Genomic DNA, 18,414 nt, shown 5'->3' with positions numbered 1-18,414 from the left:
ATGTGATATCCTGCTGCTAATCTATTCACCCCCAAAATGCATAACCTTACACTTTGCCACATTAAATTGACATCCATTTTCCTTAGCCCAGTCCTCCAAACTATCCAAATCATCTTGCAAAATTTTGACATCCTGTGCACTCACTATTGCTCTACCCAATTTTGCATCATCAGAAAACAAGTGAACACTTCCTCTCAGATCCTTTCCTATATCGTTAACACGTTCACTGCCACGCTACTTCGGCATAGTCTGTTCCCGTACGTCGAGTAATTTCACTTCTTCAAGGTCAGTACGGTAATCTCGTTGCCCGCAGTAAGCGTGATACAAGTATACTCGTAGTTGGCTTGTGCAGAGCATATACTATCTATGAGAATACACAGTTTTGATGCTAGCTCCACAAGCCAAGCATTTTCTCTTCTTCAAGGTCAGTACAGTAATCTCGTTGCCAGCAGTAAGCGTCATACGAGTATACTCCTAGCTGGCTTGTGTAGCTGGTTTACCAACTACGAGTATACTCGTAGTTGACAGCGAACATGTTAATGAACAAATTGAAAAGTAGTGGTCCAAGAACAGAACCCTGCAGCACACCACTAGTCACAAGCAGTCTTTTGGACTCTATTCCTGAATAAACCACTCTCTGATATCTCTCCATCAACCACCCTCCTATCCATCTCACCAACCCTATATCCATCCCCATATGCTGCAGTTTACTAATTAGAATTCCATGTGGTATCCTGTCAAAGGCCTTAGCAAGGTCCAGTAGAATCACTGTAAACCCATTACCCTTACCCAGTTCAGCGGTCACTGTGTTATAAAACGTGAGCAAGTTACTAAGGCATGATCTACCCTTCACAAAACCATGTTTTCCCCCATACAGTATCCCATGTTCATCTATTCAATCCTGTATTTTTTCTTAACTATTTTCTCCAAGACCTTTACAACAATTCCTGATATGCTGATCCGCTGGTAATTTTCAACAGCAGTCTTGGAACCTCCTTTATGCAGTGGAACTATTTCCCCTTCTTTCCATCCCCTTGGGACTAACCCAGACCCGAGACTCAAATTAAACAAAATGGTCAAAGGCACTGACAATTCTTTAGCCGCTTCTCATACGACATGAGCTGGTATACCATCCAATCCCGCAGATGAATTGACATTGAGGTTTTGTAATAGACTATTCACCTCCACTTCATTCACCACAATTCCCGTATAAGCTGTTGGTTCTTCCATTTCTGCAACGTCACCACCAGCATGATATACTCTTGCAAAGTGCTCACTCAGTAATTCTACTATATCAACTGATTCAGTTACCTCCCTATCATCGGCATTCTTTAAAATCATTCTGCCATATACATTTTTTTCTTTTACTTGCAACATATCGAAAAAAACTTTTTGGGATTCTCTTTAGCCTGCATGGCTAATGTTCTTTCATAATCCGCTTTTGCTTTTCTTACTACACTTGTTACCCTTCTGGTCTGGGCTTTATACCATTCACGTGCCTGCAGGTCACCTTTCTCCTTAAATTCCCTCCACAGTTGTTTCTTTTTTTTGCAGCTCAAGCTTAATGGTGTTATTCATCCATTTAATCCCTACTTGATTTATTATTTGGACTCTAGGTATACAGTCAGCCATTGCCTCCTGAAAACACTTCTTAACCACCTCCCATGCACTAGCAACATCCAACTGCCCTTGCAGTTTTACATGCCATGGTACTGAGCCAATCAAACTCCTAAGCTTGTCATACTTACCAGCCTGATAATTCCACATGTACCCTGTCTTATTGTAAATTCCACACCTTTAGCCACCTCCCAAGTTAAGATCCTATGATCACTCTCACCAATTGGTGAGAATGTGGTCATATTCTTTACAGTCAGATCCTCAGATGCAATTACTAGGTCTAGGTCAAACACTCTCTTACCCCTAGTATTTTCCATTACATGCTGTCGCAGATAGTTATCCCTTAATAACTGCATAAAATCCAATTCCTTCCTCCCTCCAATCAATGCTACCATAGTTGAAATCTCCCATAATAATTACCCTCCTTCCACTCATTTCTTCTATTTGCTTATGCATACTATCTCCACCATCTTTTCCATTACCTGGTCTATAGCAGCACCCAATTGTATATTTTGTTCTGCTAGCCTCAATCTCATACCAAATGGCCTCAAATATGCTCTTTTCTCTATCCTGCAATTCAACTTCTATTCTCCTTAGCTGCAGCTCATCAGCTATCATCAGTAATACTCCCCCTCCCATTTTATTCTCCCTGTCATTCCTGAACACACTATACCCATCACATTCAATCCCACTAGCTATATCATCTTCAGTCAGCCACATTTCACTAATGCCAATAACCTGTGGTCTGGAAGTGCCAACCAAGCCCAAAAATTCTTCCTTCTTGTTCCTAATACTCCTAGCATTAGTATACATGAATTGCAGACCTCCGTTGGCCCCATTCCTACCTTGATGCCTTATACTAACTATTCCATTCTGATTTGTTGTCCTTATTCGCTCGGGCATATTATACTCATTCATACAATCAACTGCCTCCCTAAGGTCTGCATATCTACTTCCCCCGTCCCTTAATAAATCTAGTTTCCCTGATTCTGCACATCCACTTCATTCAACAACACTTATTCAAGTCTCCTTACACCATATCCATTCAAATGCAAACCGTCCATCTTATATAGATCCTTTTGCCCATCGAACTCACTCCACACGTCCACAAATTCCACACCACTCATCATGCATAACCCACGCATAAAGTCATTTGCAATTATGGCCCTCCTTCTAAACTCTTCACTGTCATACCGCAGAAAAAGACTAATCATCCTAACTCTCTCACTATTTTCTTTTGCTACCTCAAACAATTCATTCAGGTCCTCTATCATTTCCATTTTATCTCCTTTCAAATCATTCGTACCTGCCACAACTATCATTTCTTTCACTCTTTGCTTTTGCTCCCTAATAGACTCACTTACGTCCTTAATGATCGCACCAGGTTGGTATGATTTTGTCAAATTCTCTACTATCACACCTCGTACTAATGAATCTCCATACAGCAATCGCTCCTTCATTTTGTTTACGTTCACAATCGTACTCTTATTTTTCCTATCATACTTTTTTTAATTGGCTGGTACACTCGGTAGACATTTGTGCATACGCTCCAGTGGCGGCTTTGCTCTATGTATCACTCCGCTCAACAGCGCAATCTCACTCATTGCATCTATCTCATTTTTTTTACTATCTGTTAAACCATTAATTTGCTCTGTATTAATACCTTCATTCACACCTTCTACATTCACGCCCTCACAGCTCTCTGGTACAACCTCGCAATTTCTGATCATATCGTTATTTTCTACATTCTGAAATTTGACAAAAAATATCACACTCACGACCTGAAACACACTTTAATTCCTCATTTTCCTTACATTTTCTGCATACATTCACTCCACTATCATCATCTAACCATATTCCAACTGCTCTCCACAACGAATACATTTCGCAGATAGTACACTGAATAATCTCCTTTATGTTACCGTTATTGAACAAAGATGGCGAACCATTATTACTAACCTCCATTTTTCTTCTTACCAGAGCCATGTGCTATCGTATCTTAGCAAATTAATAATTGAAACAACACCAACAGACACACTAAGATACGAAAAGCAAACAAAACTACGTAATATTCATGCAAAATTGTCAATGATAACTTAAAATAACACTTATCTTATCAGGAGCTCTCAACAAACACTACTGTGAACAAGTGTTATATGGCATACACTGAAAGTGAACTACAACAGCATTTTACATTTTGTTAGTTCAACACTAAAATAAGTGGAAATAAACAAATGTAAAAGACAGTGGCACACAATTGCAGCAAATGTGTGAGTGTTGAAGTTACGAAGTGATGTTTTGGCATTTGAATTGTTTCTTTTATTAACTTTTCTTTTTAAACCTTTTTAGAAAATTTTCAAAATTTGGAACAATTAAAAATGTCAAGCCTCAGATCATCTCATTGAATTATAATTATTCATCTTATATTGAAAAACAGTGATCCTTTTAGATTGTAAATTTTCTAAAGTGAGCATTTAAAAGCAAAACTAAGGAATTTAAAAAAAATGAAAGTAAAAAAAAAGTTTTTTTTTAATGATAAACATTCCAAAGAGGAACATTTTTCATTAAAGTTTTTCAATCCAGGTTAATTACTGGACTGAAGCTACTGTTTTTATTAAAAATATAAAATGACTTTTTTTACAATTTAAAGAAATAAATTACTCAGATTTGTTGCAGTTAAGTGAAAATAAAAAACAAGAACACGAAAACAGAAACTTCCTTTTACATATAACAAGATACAGAAAATATAATGCTAATTTTTCTTGAATCACTCAGTGCAGCCTATGAAGTCAATTTAACTTTGAATATGGCCCCAGTAAAGTAAAAGATTGGACACCACTGCTTCAGATAATCCTTAAATCTGTTTGTAAAAGGCAAAGTCAGTATATTCAAATTTATTAAAGAAAATCCAACTTATTTATTCGCTAGGCTGGATTTAACCAGCCTAGCGAACTCAAAACATTGAGTTCGTTAGGCTGGATTCATTTAACTGAATTCAATATCCTCAGAGCAGCACTTAAGATTAAACACCATGCAAAATTACTGGAAACAATTTAAAACAGTAAGAGAGAGAGAAAGTCTTAGCAAGTGCTCCCCAGGGCTTGATATAGCAAGCAGCCTATGCCACTCTTAAAAATTAGAGTTCTAAATTTTGGATATATCAATGCACCTTACTTGTTGAGATCAGGGAAGTGATTCAAAAAATTCCAGTACTGACTAGAAAAATAGCTTTTCTTTCTGTTGTTATTATGGTAATCTTATCCACAAGAGACTGCCCAAATTCTCTCCCTTTTCTACTAAGAACTTTTTAGTTGAGTATTTGGTATGTTTTCTCTCAGTTAACTATCCACAGAACTAATATATCTATACAATAATACATTAGTCCTGTGGATGGACAGAAAAATTAAGAAAAAGAGGAAACATTATATTGAACTTAAATCTTTAATACCTGTAGACTGTACTCTTCAAGAAATTATATAAGACAGAAGACTGTTTCAAAAGACAGCAACAGAAGGAATAAATGAAGAGGAAGACAAATTTGGTTCTGCAAATTAGAAGCTAAACCATGAAAGGATTTTGAACAGCTACTACATGTTTTAACAGATGTAAAGGAGTGGAGAAATTGAGTCAATTCTGAGGAACAGAAAACCATAGAAATATTTATTGAAAAATAGATTGCAGAAACTAAAAGCATATGTAAGTGTGAATTAAAGAGATGGGAGATTAATTAACTCCTCTCTTCCATACTGAGTCAAATATTCTTGATTACTGTTATTAGACACACATTCACAAGAAAATTTTTTCCTATTGCAAATATTTCGACCAGAAAATAACTGGTCATCATCAGTATATTGGCATAATTACAAGGTGAAGCTAGAAAAAAGAATGTTAATCCTATTTACAGAGCTAATCTGTATATTAGAATTCCACTTGCGATTGTTACAAATTAAAAGATCACAATTCAAGTCAATTTTAATCACTAAATTTAAGTGATTAAAACAAAATTAAATTCAGATAATGAAATGAATATTATATCAGCATTAAAAAGGGGAGTGGAGGGGGAGGCACTATTGCGTGCCATTTATGAGGTTGAAACTACTGGCAACAGAGGCAGTCATGCACTGGATGAGACTCAGCAGAGCACATGTTATCTGTTCCTATTCCCAAGAGAGTTTGGGAATAGGAACAGATAACATGTGCTCTGCTGAGCAAAGATTTAAAGATGCCTACTTTTTGAGATGGATCTTTTATTAATATCACAACTACCATTAAAAACTTGGCTGCTCTTAAGAACATCACCCCAAATGCAAAAAAATAATCAATAATTTGTATATAGATAACATGTTTTGAGAGAAAGAATAACTGTTCAGATGCTGAGCAAGTGACATTTGTAATGTTTATGACCAAGAAAGATTCCAGTCTACAGGGTAATTCCCAAGAACAGAAATCTCATCTTATCAAGAGATATGGGTGTTATCAAAAGGCTGGAAGGAGTTCTGTTTTTGCAAGAAATAAAACAGAATGGAGTTTTTACTAGAATTGAAATTAACATCAACTTCATCCCACTGAATAGTAATTTCGAAATCAGAATTTAATGTCAGAGGCAATATTTCCTCTAATTTTTGCTTGTTCAAGTTCACACTAAAAAATTTTGTGCTTAAGTTTCTGCTTTCTATGTTTTACCATTCAGCGTGACATACAGGCATCACATCATCCACAGATGACCTAGGTACTGGTATGGGTATCATGCTTAGGAGCAACCACCACAATCTACTTAGATTCATCCTGACTGAATCCTCCGAATTCATTTATTCCCACTATGTGTTACTTTCAGCATGCATAAAAATAAACCGAACTATCAATTCCTAGGTTAAGGTCTTTCCCACTTCCATCAAAGACCTACAATGTAATTTTCATCTCTTCATTTTCCTTTGTCCCAAAATTCAAGTACAAAAGTTATCCTATTCTGGTGTTCTGAGTTGATATCAATAATTACTTTAATTCTTTTTTTTTTTTTTTTGATCACACATTCTCAACACTGCAGACAGAATTTCCAGCATTTATACCTAAGAATTTTATTTTCCTCAGCCATTCACTTTCAACAATCCCTACAAGTTCCACATCCACTGAAATACAACCATAATTTTATCATTCCACATCCATAATACTGAACATTATTTTTCCTATGTAATCTATCATTAAATCAGTCCTTTCTAACCTTAAATTCTTTCAACACAATCATCTATATCTTACAACATCAGCCACATGGTAAATTATATTAGGAAAGTATTCACTGCTCATTTTCAAAATCAATGAAACTGCACTACACCCATAATTACTAAAATTGGGTTACTACACTATTTCTCACACTGATATATACTATCACATCCTCTTTCATTCCTTGCCTGACATTTTCCTCATCCTTTTGAGCTCATATTTTACCTATTACATCTTTTGTAACTTTATAATCTATTATAAAGTTACCTTTATAATAGATTGCTGGCCTGGTTGGCCAAGTAGTTAGCATATCTGCTCTCCAGCCAAACGCTAAGAGTTCAAATCTTGGCGTAGGCATAGATGGCTGTGAAAATACTAGTGGTGATGGTGGCCAGAAGATGCCATTGGTGTGATGATGAGGTTTGCCATAGTTGGTGGATCGAGTGGTGGAGACAGAGAGTTGTAGAGTAGGTGCCCTCCCTCGATGAGTCTTTGCACTCCTTGGAGGTGTCACGTAGTAATAATAATCTACTTCACCACAGTGAGCACCTAATTCCATTAAAGTGAGGTTAATAGCAATTTTACAATTTTTTTCCATTTTTCTTGTTATCTAAATTGTTTACCTTGTGCAACAAAAATACAGTCAAATGAAAACTTTTTATTTAGTACATAAATGAGTAAAGATATCAGTTTGACATCGTGCAGAAATGCTTCTTTCTTGCTACTTAAGTGTGGAAGTTAGGAAACTGAGCTTTTATCCAGATGTAAAAACTTTAGTGACATTCATCTCAACCTGGATAATTTGAGCAGAAAGAATGTATGATAGTCCCATTGCACAAGGGTGATATTACACCAATATAATACACAACATGTGTATTATACTGGCAGGATTATGCTAGAAAAAACTGAGAGGGTCAGGGATAGGAAACTGAAATTCAGGGGCCATGCTACAAAGACTGCAAATACATCTCAGAGGATAACTGCAATGCTGAAATGAACATTAACAACTACAGTGGTACCTTGGATTGCGAGTGTTTCGCAAGACGAGCAAAAATTTTTAATAAATTTTAACTTGATAAACGAGCGACGTCTTGCAATACGAGTACTGTATTACCTATATGCTTTGTCTGCTGAGCGTCACGTGATCACAAGCCGCCTCGGGATTGTGGTTAATCGTCTCGCAAGTGTGGTCTCAATTGGGATACCATATTTGTATAGTCAACATTCATGCTTGCTTTGTGACCACGTGTGTGCGCGTAAAGCATTTTTTTATTTTGTGTCCAGATGTAGTGACTGTTCTTTATTAACTGTACTACGACAATGGCCCCAATGAAGAAACGGGTTGAAAAGGAAGGCGGTAAGAAGAAGGAGATGATCACGGTGGAAGTTAAGAAGGAAATCATCGGGAAGCACGAACAAGGTATGCAAGTGGCCGCCATCACAAGATTTTATAAGAAGTCTATGTCTAAGAAGTCTAGGGAGGTGTGTAAAATGTGGGAAACAGTGCAAAATTTTGTAGAAAAGCACCACCTGAGTAAGGCTGTGGAGTGCGAGCGATGAATCTGTTTAACGACAATGCAATGTCATATTTCCGTGAAATCCTCAAAAGGAGGCAAAAGCAAATGTCATTGGATAGGTTCCTTGTTAAAGTCACACAAAAAGAAAAAGAGTCAACAGATAGCAGTGATTCCATTAGTGACAATGAAAGTCATCCTATCCAATACAATTACTGTAATATGTAATTGTAATGTAATTAATAAATTCAATTACTTTATGTATTTTGTATTAATAATTTTTATATGAATATTTTTGAGTTTTGGAATGAATCATCTGAGTTTCTATTATTTCTTATGGGGAAATTCGCTTCGATATACGAGTGCTTTGGATTACGAGCACGTTTCCGGAACGAATTATACTTGCAAACCAAGGTACCACTATATAATGAAGTCATTTTGCCTTTTTACAAGGTTTTGACACAACCTTATCTGGAATACTCTGTGCAGATCTGATCTATGAGGTGATGCTGATACAGTGGTGAGGATGCAAAGGAGTGTAAAATATGATTTCGGGACTGTGGAACATAGATTATGAGTAGACTGAGAATTTGTAAACTGCAGACACCACTAGCAAACAAGAGAATGAAGGGTGATATAAGAGACCTACAAACTTCTGAAAGGGTCATATAGGATACCAGTAGATGGAATGTCCTTTTATGGAGGGTGGTGGAAGGAGGAGAATGAATGCAGTCAAAAGGGTGAGAGCTACATTCTTCTCTCAGAGTGGTGGATAACTGGAATGGCTTGCATATGGGGGTTGTGAGTGCAGATAGCGTGAATGAATTCAAGAAGGTAAGACATGAGGTGCAGGTGATGGGTGGCCTCCCTCGATCAGTGCCCCTGACTCTCTAGAGGTCTTTTAGCAATATTTCATTGTAGATGGATTTGGTCTTTATAAAAAGAAGAATCCCACATTTCTAAATTGAACTTGAGTTTTTTTGTTTTTTTTTTAAATATGTATTTCACTGTGTGTAGCCATTTTTGTCAAATATCTACTAGTTTTCTTAACTAAACCCTATATGCTTTAATATTTTCTTTTGAAATCTTATGTCAGAATAAGTTATTCCCCCAAGGATATGAACTAAATTCTCATATGATGTAAAAAAATAGCTAAGTGTTTGGCAGTAACTTTTTGAAATTCAATTTCTTATTATAATGAATAATTAACATCCATTTATTTTATATCAAGTAGGTAAAATATTCTCACACTCTGATAGTGATGAATAGGTTGAAGAAACCTCTGGATGTTACTTCAAACTATCCACCTAATAAAATTTAATTAAAATTGCAATTAATTATAATTCTTGTTCAAGTGTTTTTAAATAATGCAATACTAATGTAAGTAATGCAATTCACTTTTGAAGCTTTAAATTTCAAAGTTAATATTGTATGTTGCCTGCTTGATGTATAAAATAATTAGATAATTGTCACTCCCTTCTAAGTTTGGTTTAATAACAAGTTGAAATCTTGTGAGGCCTTATCAATGACACTTTGGGTATATGACAGGAGGTAAACCCAAGGCATCTCTCTCCTCTTTATATACTCAAATCTATGAAGCTATAAAAAGAAAATAAGTTTTAAGCAAAACAAACCACCACTTATTGCTTACCAATTACTCCCAAAAATTCTAGCTTTACACCTTGATGTTCAAGTTTTGTACCAGGTTTCTTCAACGTTATGTTTACCTGAAAGAATAAATTATAGAAAGAATAAAAAAAATCTTAAACCTTATTCAGTTATATGAAATTGCATAATTGAAATTTTATTATAAGATATTATATGAAATATGCTTATAATAAAAAAAAGTATTCACAATTAATTGGTTGAATTAACCATTATGCTACTGAATTTTGTAGTATCAGCAAACAACTGAATAAATATTCAGTTGTGTAATGATATTAATAATACAGGAGAGGCTTGGGTATTGGTGGTTATTCACAACAATAATTCACAATATAAACTCCAACAAAAAACAAAATTTATTCTGCTGGCTAATATTCTACTGGTTTTCTAACTGGAACTGTGGTGACAGCATAACCTAAGAATGACTGTCTCCCAGATCTTTGGAAAATTAACATAGCCATACTTTTTGAGGTTAGGCAAGTGCTTCGTAGCTGATGTCAATTAAAAAAAATCTCAGACCTGTAGTAATGTCTGTGTAGCACTAATATTCCTCTCATCTAGCAGAATGGCCTACCTCTATATACAAGTAGCCTAGTTATGAAGGTAATCCAAGTACAAACTTTGTTTGCACACACTTGGGTCAAGGATTAAACAAGAATATAATTTGTCAAGTATAATTTATTTTGTAACCAAGTTAATGGTCTACCTGTCTGGACTTGCCAGATGATTGCAGGTGTAGCACCCGTGTTCTCCAAAGTAGATGTTAATAGATCTCCTAGTTTATTCAAAGCAGGTCAAACTGTAGGCATAAGGAACACTCAGGAAATGCATTAACTCTTGATTTTGCTTATTATCTGGCTTCAGATAATAAGCAAAATATGAACAACTTCCTCATCCCCTTTTTTTTTTCTTTTTTTTAATAATGATAACCTCGCTCTTGAAAGGCTGGAAACCACTAGCATATTTGTAAGAAAAATGTTTCACTTGGTTATAAAGTAAAATCAATTTCAAAAAGAAATTATATTCTGGTTTAATCATTTTGTCTTCACTTCAATTGTCTCAGTGTTTTCATTTCTGTAGAGGTATTTAAATGTTTGATCTTAGATGTTTCAGCTTGTTTTAGATGCATAAGTTAAAACTGGCCTTATTATACTCTTGTATATACAATCAACCTTTGAACAACACAATTTTAACTACACGGTCCACTTATATGCTGATTTTTTTCAATGAATATATTGGAAATTTTTTTTCGAGATTTGTGACAATTTGAAAAACCCGAGTTTTTGGAGTTAGCCTAGAAATATCGAAAAATTAAGACAAAGTTAGGTATGTAATGAATGCATAAAATATATGTAGATACTAGTCTATTTTATCATTCACTACCATAAAATATACACAGATCTATTATAAAAAGTAAAATTTATCACAACTTATGCACACAGACACAGACAATATACAACGCCATTCACAGTCGAGTTATATGGCACAATGCACCTTGCCCATGGGGCTGTCTGTTGACTTCTTTCTAATCAGTGGACATTTCTATGTACATTCACTCATCCTCACAGTCATTCTTCAATGAAGATAGGTATTATCAAATGTTCTGTACATGGAGCTCATATGATCTGTTCTTTTAGATGAAATGAATAAAATTAAAACAATCCGATGTCTAATGGATACAATGAAACTACCATTCAAAAAATTATTGCTAATCACACGTCTGCCAGACTACAATCTGATGTGAAAAGAATTTCAATACCATAAATTAAAGGAACCTCAGACAAAGACCATGGATTCTCCACAAATTCAATCTATACACTTCCTTCAAAACCAGCTTGGAAACTGTTTTCCTTCTTACCATGTACAAAGGATACATTACACCTCCCTCTGCTCGTGTCATCCTTGCAATTTTGGACGAACTGGACGCTCTGCTTTGATTAGAATACAAGAATATAAAGACTATATCTTATCCCTTATTTCATCCATTAAAATATTGAACAACAGTGGCCTTTCTTCATTTCAAATTTTTTTTTGTTTCATTACTATAGCACCTTATTATTACCCAAGACCCCATGGAGTCAAAGACTCATCTGGGAGGTCCTTTTATTATACACAGCTCATCATAGCGTGCTTTAAACACACTCAAATTCTCTGCAGATGCCACACTCTCAGGCAAGGCACTCCAATCATTCACAACTCTACATGAAAAAAACCTGTTTCTCACTCCCCTACTCACACACTATTTATACAATTTCCAGGGATGACCTCTGGTTCTCCCCTGATCTCCCACTATTTTCTGTAGAACCTCTCCAGCATTGATCCTATAACAATCCCTTACTAACTTGTAGGTCTCTATCATATCTCCCCCTCTTCCTCCTGCCCACCAGACTCTACAAATTGCATCTTCTCAACCTTACCTCATGCTCAACATTCCAGAGGTTAGAAACTACCTTAGTCAGTCACCTCTGGAATTTTTCCAACATCTCTTCATCCTTCTGAAAACTAGGTGACCAAACCCAGGCACAATAGTCCACGTGTGGCCTAATTAAAGACTTAGACAATGGAATAAGAATCTCCCTGTAAGTCAGTGTCCTCCGCATCATTCCCAGACGCCTTTGTGTTGTCTTCACAATTTTGGCCACGTGTCCCCTAAATTTCAGATCCTTATCTACTACCACCCCCAGATCTCTTATTTTCTTCACCTCCAACAATATATCCTCACCAAGCATAAATTCTGCATTCCTCCTTTGTTTTCCAAATTTTAAAACCGTACATTTTGCAACATTGAACTCGCATCCCCATTCCCAATCACTCAATTTATTCATGTCTTGTATATTTCCATCAAAATCTTCACCAATATCATTAATATACAAATTAAACAGTAATGGCCCTAAAACAGATCCCTGAGGCACACTAGTGGCTTTTCTTTTCCTGGATATCACTCCCCCATACACAACTTGTTGATACCTACCAGATAGCCAGTCTCCAATCCAATGCACCAATCTAATATCCAACCCCATCTGCTCTAGTTTGGCTGTCAACCTATCATGAGGTACTCTATCAAAAGCCTTTGTGAAATCCAAGTATATTACTGTGTATCCTTCTCCTCTGTCCAAGGAAGCAGTCACCTTATTGTAATAAGTAAGTAGATTACTAAAACATGACCTCCCTTTAGCAAACTTACTTATTACAATAAGCAGTCACCTTATTGTAATAAGTAAGTAAGTAGATTACTAAAACATGACCTCCCTTTAGCAAATGTAATTTTTTGTGCTCTTCCATGAGAATGTTGGCTGATCTTCCTGTCTGTCCACAGTAGTCCAAATTGCAGGAAAAGGGCACAGATAGCAAAGGGAGCTGATCTTTAGTAGACCATATAAGGATAGCAAGTTTTCAATGGGGGCGTGAAAGATATGCAGAGAATGTATTTCTTTAAGATTCTGGCTATTTTTTCTGCAGCGCCTTGGACATCAGGGATAATGATAGCATTACTAAAATCCTTCTGAAGAGAAGATTGAGTATTGGGGAACAGATTGATTAATTTTTGATACTGTGATAACTGTACCCATTAGATAAGAAGGAGTGGTGTATATGATTAGGTACTTCTGTAGGAGAGAACTAATTGGAATGAAGGTTACAAAGCTCTATTGGTTAGTGTTTTAATGATACTGCTGAGAGAGGAGGTGATTAGAAAGTTTGCAAATGTTTCCACCTGTGTGGGAGGATTAAATATGTTTAATTCTCTCTCTCAGAGCTGTTTCACTCCTTTAATCATCTAACATGAGTTTTTCCCAATACTCAAGTCTTAATGGATTAGTATAAATTAAACATGTCAAGAAATTATATTCTTGGTTTAATTCTTTATCCAAGTGTAAGCAAACAAACTTTGTGTGCGAAGTCTTCATAGTTAAGAATTTATGGAGACAACGCACGTGTTAAAATAATTACTTTACTTAATATTAGGAAAGTAGCATTCGACATTTTAATCTCTGTATTGAGGTCATCATCAGGAAAATACATATGTATTAAGACACAAGCTACATGCCACTGCACTTTACAAAGGTAAAATGAATCTAACTGTTTATTAATCTTTTACCTAGCCTGACCTCTGTGGAAAAAACTAAATTAATATTAAATTTAAAAAAATTATAGATTAAAAAAAAATAAAATTAAAAACAGATAAATATAAAAATTAATTAAAATTAAATTAAAATAAATAAAAAATAACACAAAATATTTTTTTAAATAAATAAATTAAAAACAGAACTATGAGGGTGGTCTGAAAAGTTCTCGGCCTAACAATGAAAAAAAATGTATAATTTCAAAATTATTTTTATTTTTCAACATAATATCCCTTAAGACTAATACATTTATTCCAGCAATGCTCCAGCGCCATTATCCCATCCCTGTTGTGGTTCTCAGTAAGATCTGCAAAATATTGCTCTACTTCTTGATTCGAAGAAAAACGCTGACCAGCGAGGAAGAGCTTTAGTTTGGGGAACAGATAGAAGTCAGTGGGAGCCAAATATGAGGAATTGGGTGGATGTTCCAACAATTCATAGTGCAGATCCCTTAATTTTCCAATTGCCAAAACACCTTGGTGGGCAGATGCATTGTCATGATGAAAGACTATTTTTTTTTCTTCTGCAAACCTGGTCTTTTCTCATGAATTTTTTTCGTCTAGTCTGGTTAAAAGATCAGAATAATATTAGCCGGTTATTGTTTTACCCTTTTCAAGATAATTAATAAACAAAATGCCTTTAGCATCCCAAAACACCAATGCCACAACCTTTCCTGCTGATGGAACTGACTGTCTTCTTTGGCACTGAACAACCGGCTTCTGTCCACTGTTTTGAGTGCTGTTTGGATTCTGGTGTGTAATGGTGGATCCAGGTCTCATCCATAGCAATAAATTGATGCACAAAATCAGTTTTATTCTTGTTAAAATACTCCAAGCACTGTTCAGAGATTTTCATGCAAGTGAGTTTTTGATCTGCTGTGAGTAGATCAAAAACGCACTTGCGTGACAATTTCATGCACTTTGACTCACCAGTCATCCAATATATTTCGTGCACTTGATCAATGATTTCTGGTGTTGTTACACTTCACGTGGATCAACTTTTATGAATTCCAGATGAATTCTTTTGGCATTAAACCTTCTTTTACAAAGAATTTTATAACTGCACAATACTCAATTTTATCCATTTCAAGGGATACAAACAGTACTTTTGCTTCAGACAGCTGTATGAAACAAACTACTTGATAGAATGACTTGCAATTTCACATGGATACTTATGACAGATGTACTAACTTAGAAAAAAAAAAAAAAATCTTGCAGACAGTGTTGCCATCTATTTTCAAGGCTGAGAACTTTTCAGACCACCCTTGTATATTAAACATTTCTAAAGTCCTCTCGTATTGAGTTTCTTCTGGGCTTGTTCCGGTTGCGATAAGGGTTGCAGATGGGTCCTCCACATTCTTGGAATGATTAATCAGTCATATTTGTTCAGATTTGGATAGTGTTTTATCATTTCAGACTTTTCTTTTAATTTTCTCTCGAACCAGGTTTTGGTGAGGTACAGGGACTTGGTGCCTTCCAAGTCAATTCTATGGCACGTTTGGAGTACGTGGTCTGATAGGCCTCTAACATAGGGTATGGCATTCTTGTAATCTTTTTTTGTTTTTAGTGATATTTTTATTGTAGTCATTTTTTTTTTTTTTTTTTTTTTTTTTTTACAAATGTTTGGTTAATGGTCTGAATTCTTAGTTCAGAGTGTGTTCATTCGAACAAATTGTTAGTTCTCTGTGTTTGAGGGTGCTTATGATGCCTCGTTTTCGTGTGAGGTGGTGGTATGAATTTTTGTGTGTGTATTGGCCCATGTGTGTAGGTTTGCGGTAGACAGAGAAAAAGAGACAGTCTGAGGGAAGATGTATGACGAGTGTGTCTAGAAGAGGAAGAGAGTTGTTTTCGATTTCAATGGTGAATTGGATAAGTCTGTGTTGTTTGTTCAGGTGGTTAAGGAATGTATTTAATGTTTCACAGCAGTGGAGTCAAATGACGAAAATATCATCGATACATCTGAGCCAGACTTTGGGCTTTAGGCTGGCTGAATCTAGAGCTCATTGCTCGAAGTCTTCCATGTAAAAGTTAGCCATTGGAGTGGGGAGGGGATAATGGTGAGCCCAAGGCCATACCTTCTGTTTGTAGGTAAAAATTGTTTTGCCACATGAAATATCCAGAGCAGATCTGTGTGTGAAGTATCTTCACAACTGAGCTACTTGTATGCATTATGGGAAAGACCACTACCCAGACTGGTTTCAACATTTACTGAGGTCTCATCAGTGGAAGCCAGACCCAAAAGGGATTTCTGCATTACTTCAACCTCACTATCCCTTTGGGATTTGGCTCCCATTGATGAGACCTCAATAAATGTCAAAACTGGTCCGAGTAGTGGCCCTACCCATAATGCATAGCATTAAAACAACAAATTACATGATAGCTACAGTAACTTTAATGAAATTAAATATTTCATATAAATAACAGTACATTGGTGTGAAGAAACAAGCAAATCAAAGAACACAAATACAAGGTACACACAACAATCAGTTTACCAATTAAAAATGGTAAAAATGAGCTAGAAATTAATATATTAATAAGCAACATTAAAACTATATTTGATGTTTACATAAAATGAGAATCTTCCAAACTTTTGGGAGAGAGAAAGAGACAATCGATCCGATTCAGGTTAGGCCAACGTACAAGTGCTTCACAACTTTCTTTGAAAAGGCTTTCATATTTACAACAGCTTCAATGGTGAAGAAGAGTTTCATCCCACTGGATACTGTGTTTAGTGTCAATACTATGCTGTGCCAGACTAGACTTTTGAGGTTTCATGTATTCAATGTAGTATTAATGTTCATAAATTCTTTTTTCCACAGAATGGACTGTCAGTCCAAAGCATGTCAAATAATTACTTTAACAAGGTACCTGGTAAACACCAACTAAGGACAGACGTGACAGCGTCTTTTGTAGATGGTAACAGATGGGAAATTTTGTTGATAGGAAAATGTGGGAATAAGGTGATACTTCTTCAAAATTCTGCCAATAGGTTTTCAGGGCTACTAGAAATATAAATGATTTCAACCATGCAGTCTGTTTTGCAGAACATAAGTCAATTATCTGCTGAAGGCTGTAACCATTTAATTCCTTTAAAGTTTTGATAGTGAGAATTCTTGATGACGCTTGTGGAACAATGGCATACATTATTTGGCTTGATAACACCATTTTTTGAGAGGTGATGAACAGACTTTAGATGAATGTATCTGCCAGTAAACTTAAGTTTTCAATAATTAATGAAATGAGAATTGATGAACATCAATATTACACTGAATATGTGAAACCCACAAAGTCTAGTCTGGACAGCATATTGAAACTAAAACAGTATCCAGTGGGATAGAGCTCATCTTCTCCATAGAAACATGTTTAAATACACATGTCTTTTGAAAGTTGAAGCCCTTTTACATTGGCCTAACCTGAATCAGAATGATTGTCTCTCTCTCTCTCTCTCCCAAAATTTTGGAAGATTCTCATTTCATGTAATCATCAAAAATAATTTTCATATTATTTATTAATATATTAATTTCTAGCTTGCAACAACTGTTTTTAATTGGTAAACAGATTGTTGTATGTACTTGTATTCTTGTTCTTTGATTTGCCTTTATTTTCAGTATGAAATATCTGTACTTTCATTAAAGTTAATTACTGTGGTTATCATGTAATTTGTTGTTTATAGTTATGCCACAGGAACCTTTAAAGATTATGCATAGCATTATAACACCTGAAAAGATGTATGATCTTTTTTTATGGGATACCAAGGCAATTGATGTGAAATCATTAGCCTCCAATATACGTCATTCGCAAACTTTGTTTGCTTATACTTGGATAAAGAATTAAACCAAGAATATAATTTCTTGGCATCTTTAATTTATAGTAAAACCAAGTGAAAATTTCCTACATGGATTAGTATATCTTAATTTTATGTTATCAAATGCTTCATGTAAATCTATAAAGTACATTAAAACTGGAGTGTTATTTTCTATTTGTTGTTTCACTGCAAATATTGAAGTTTATGCAGAATCTTCCCAGTGTAAAATCTTGTTGATCATCATTTAATATTACAGATTAATTTACAATTTCTTGAATAACTTTTGCACAGATTTTTCAAGGTAATAGATTAATTTCTCTATAATTGGATCTGTTTTCATCACTTTTTTAAAAACTGGGAGAGTAGTATTTTTTCTCCATCTAATCTGTTTTTTTTTAAAAACTTAATGGTTTAGTTAAAGTATTTCTCTTCCTTCATATTTTAACATTTTCTGTATCTGACTATTCTTGATTATA

At 35.2% G+C, this 18,414-nt stretch overlaps 1 protein-coding gene across 1 annotated transcript in view; it reads right to left on the bottom strand.

The window, feature by feature from the left end:
- The window catches only part of LOC150108618 (vacuolar protein sorting-associated protein 26B-like), a 184,945-nt gene that overhangs the window by 89,145 nt on the left and 77,386 nt on the right, over positions 1-18,414 (bottom strand). The window contains exon 3 of the mRNA XM_090416076.1: positions 10,000-10,075. Coding sequence (XP_090272202.1) covers positions 10,000-10,075 — 76 coding nt within the window. The remainder of the gene's footprint in view (positions 1-9,999; positions 10,076-18,414) is intronic.

Source organism: Typopeltis vanoorti, chromosome 3 (genome assembly GCF_054136105.1).
Source record: "Typopeltis vanoorti isolate ZY-2024b chromosome 3, IOZ_Tvanoo_1.0, whole genome shotgun sequence".
NCBI lineage: Eukaryota > Metazoa > Arthropoda > Arachnida > Uropygi > Thelyphonidae > Typopeltis > Typopeltis vanoorti.
Note: the sequence above shows the minus strand (reverse complement) of the source record. Positions and strands in the feature narration are given on the sequence as shown.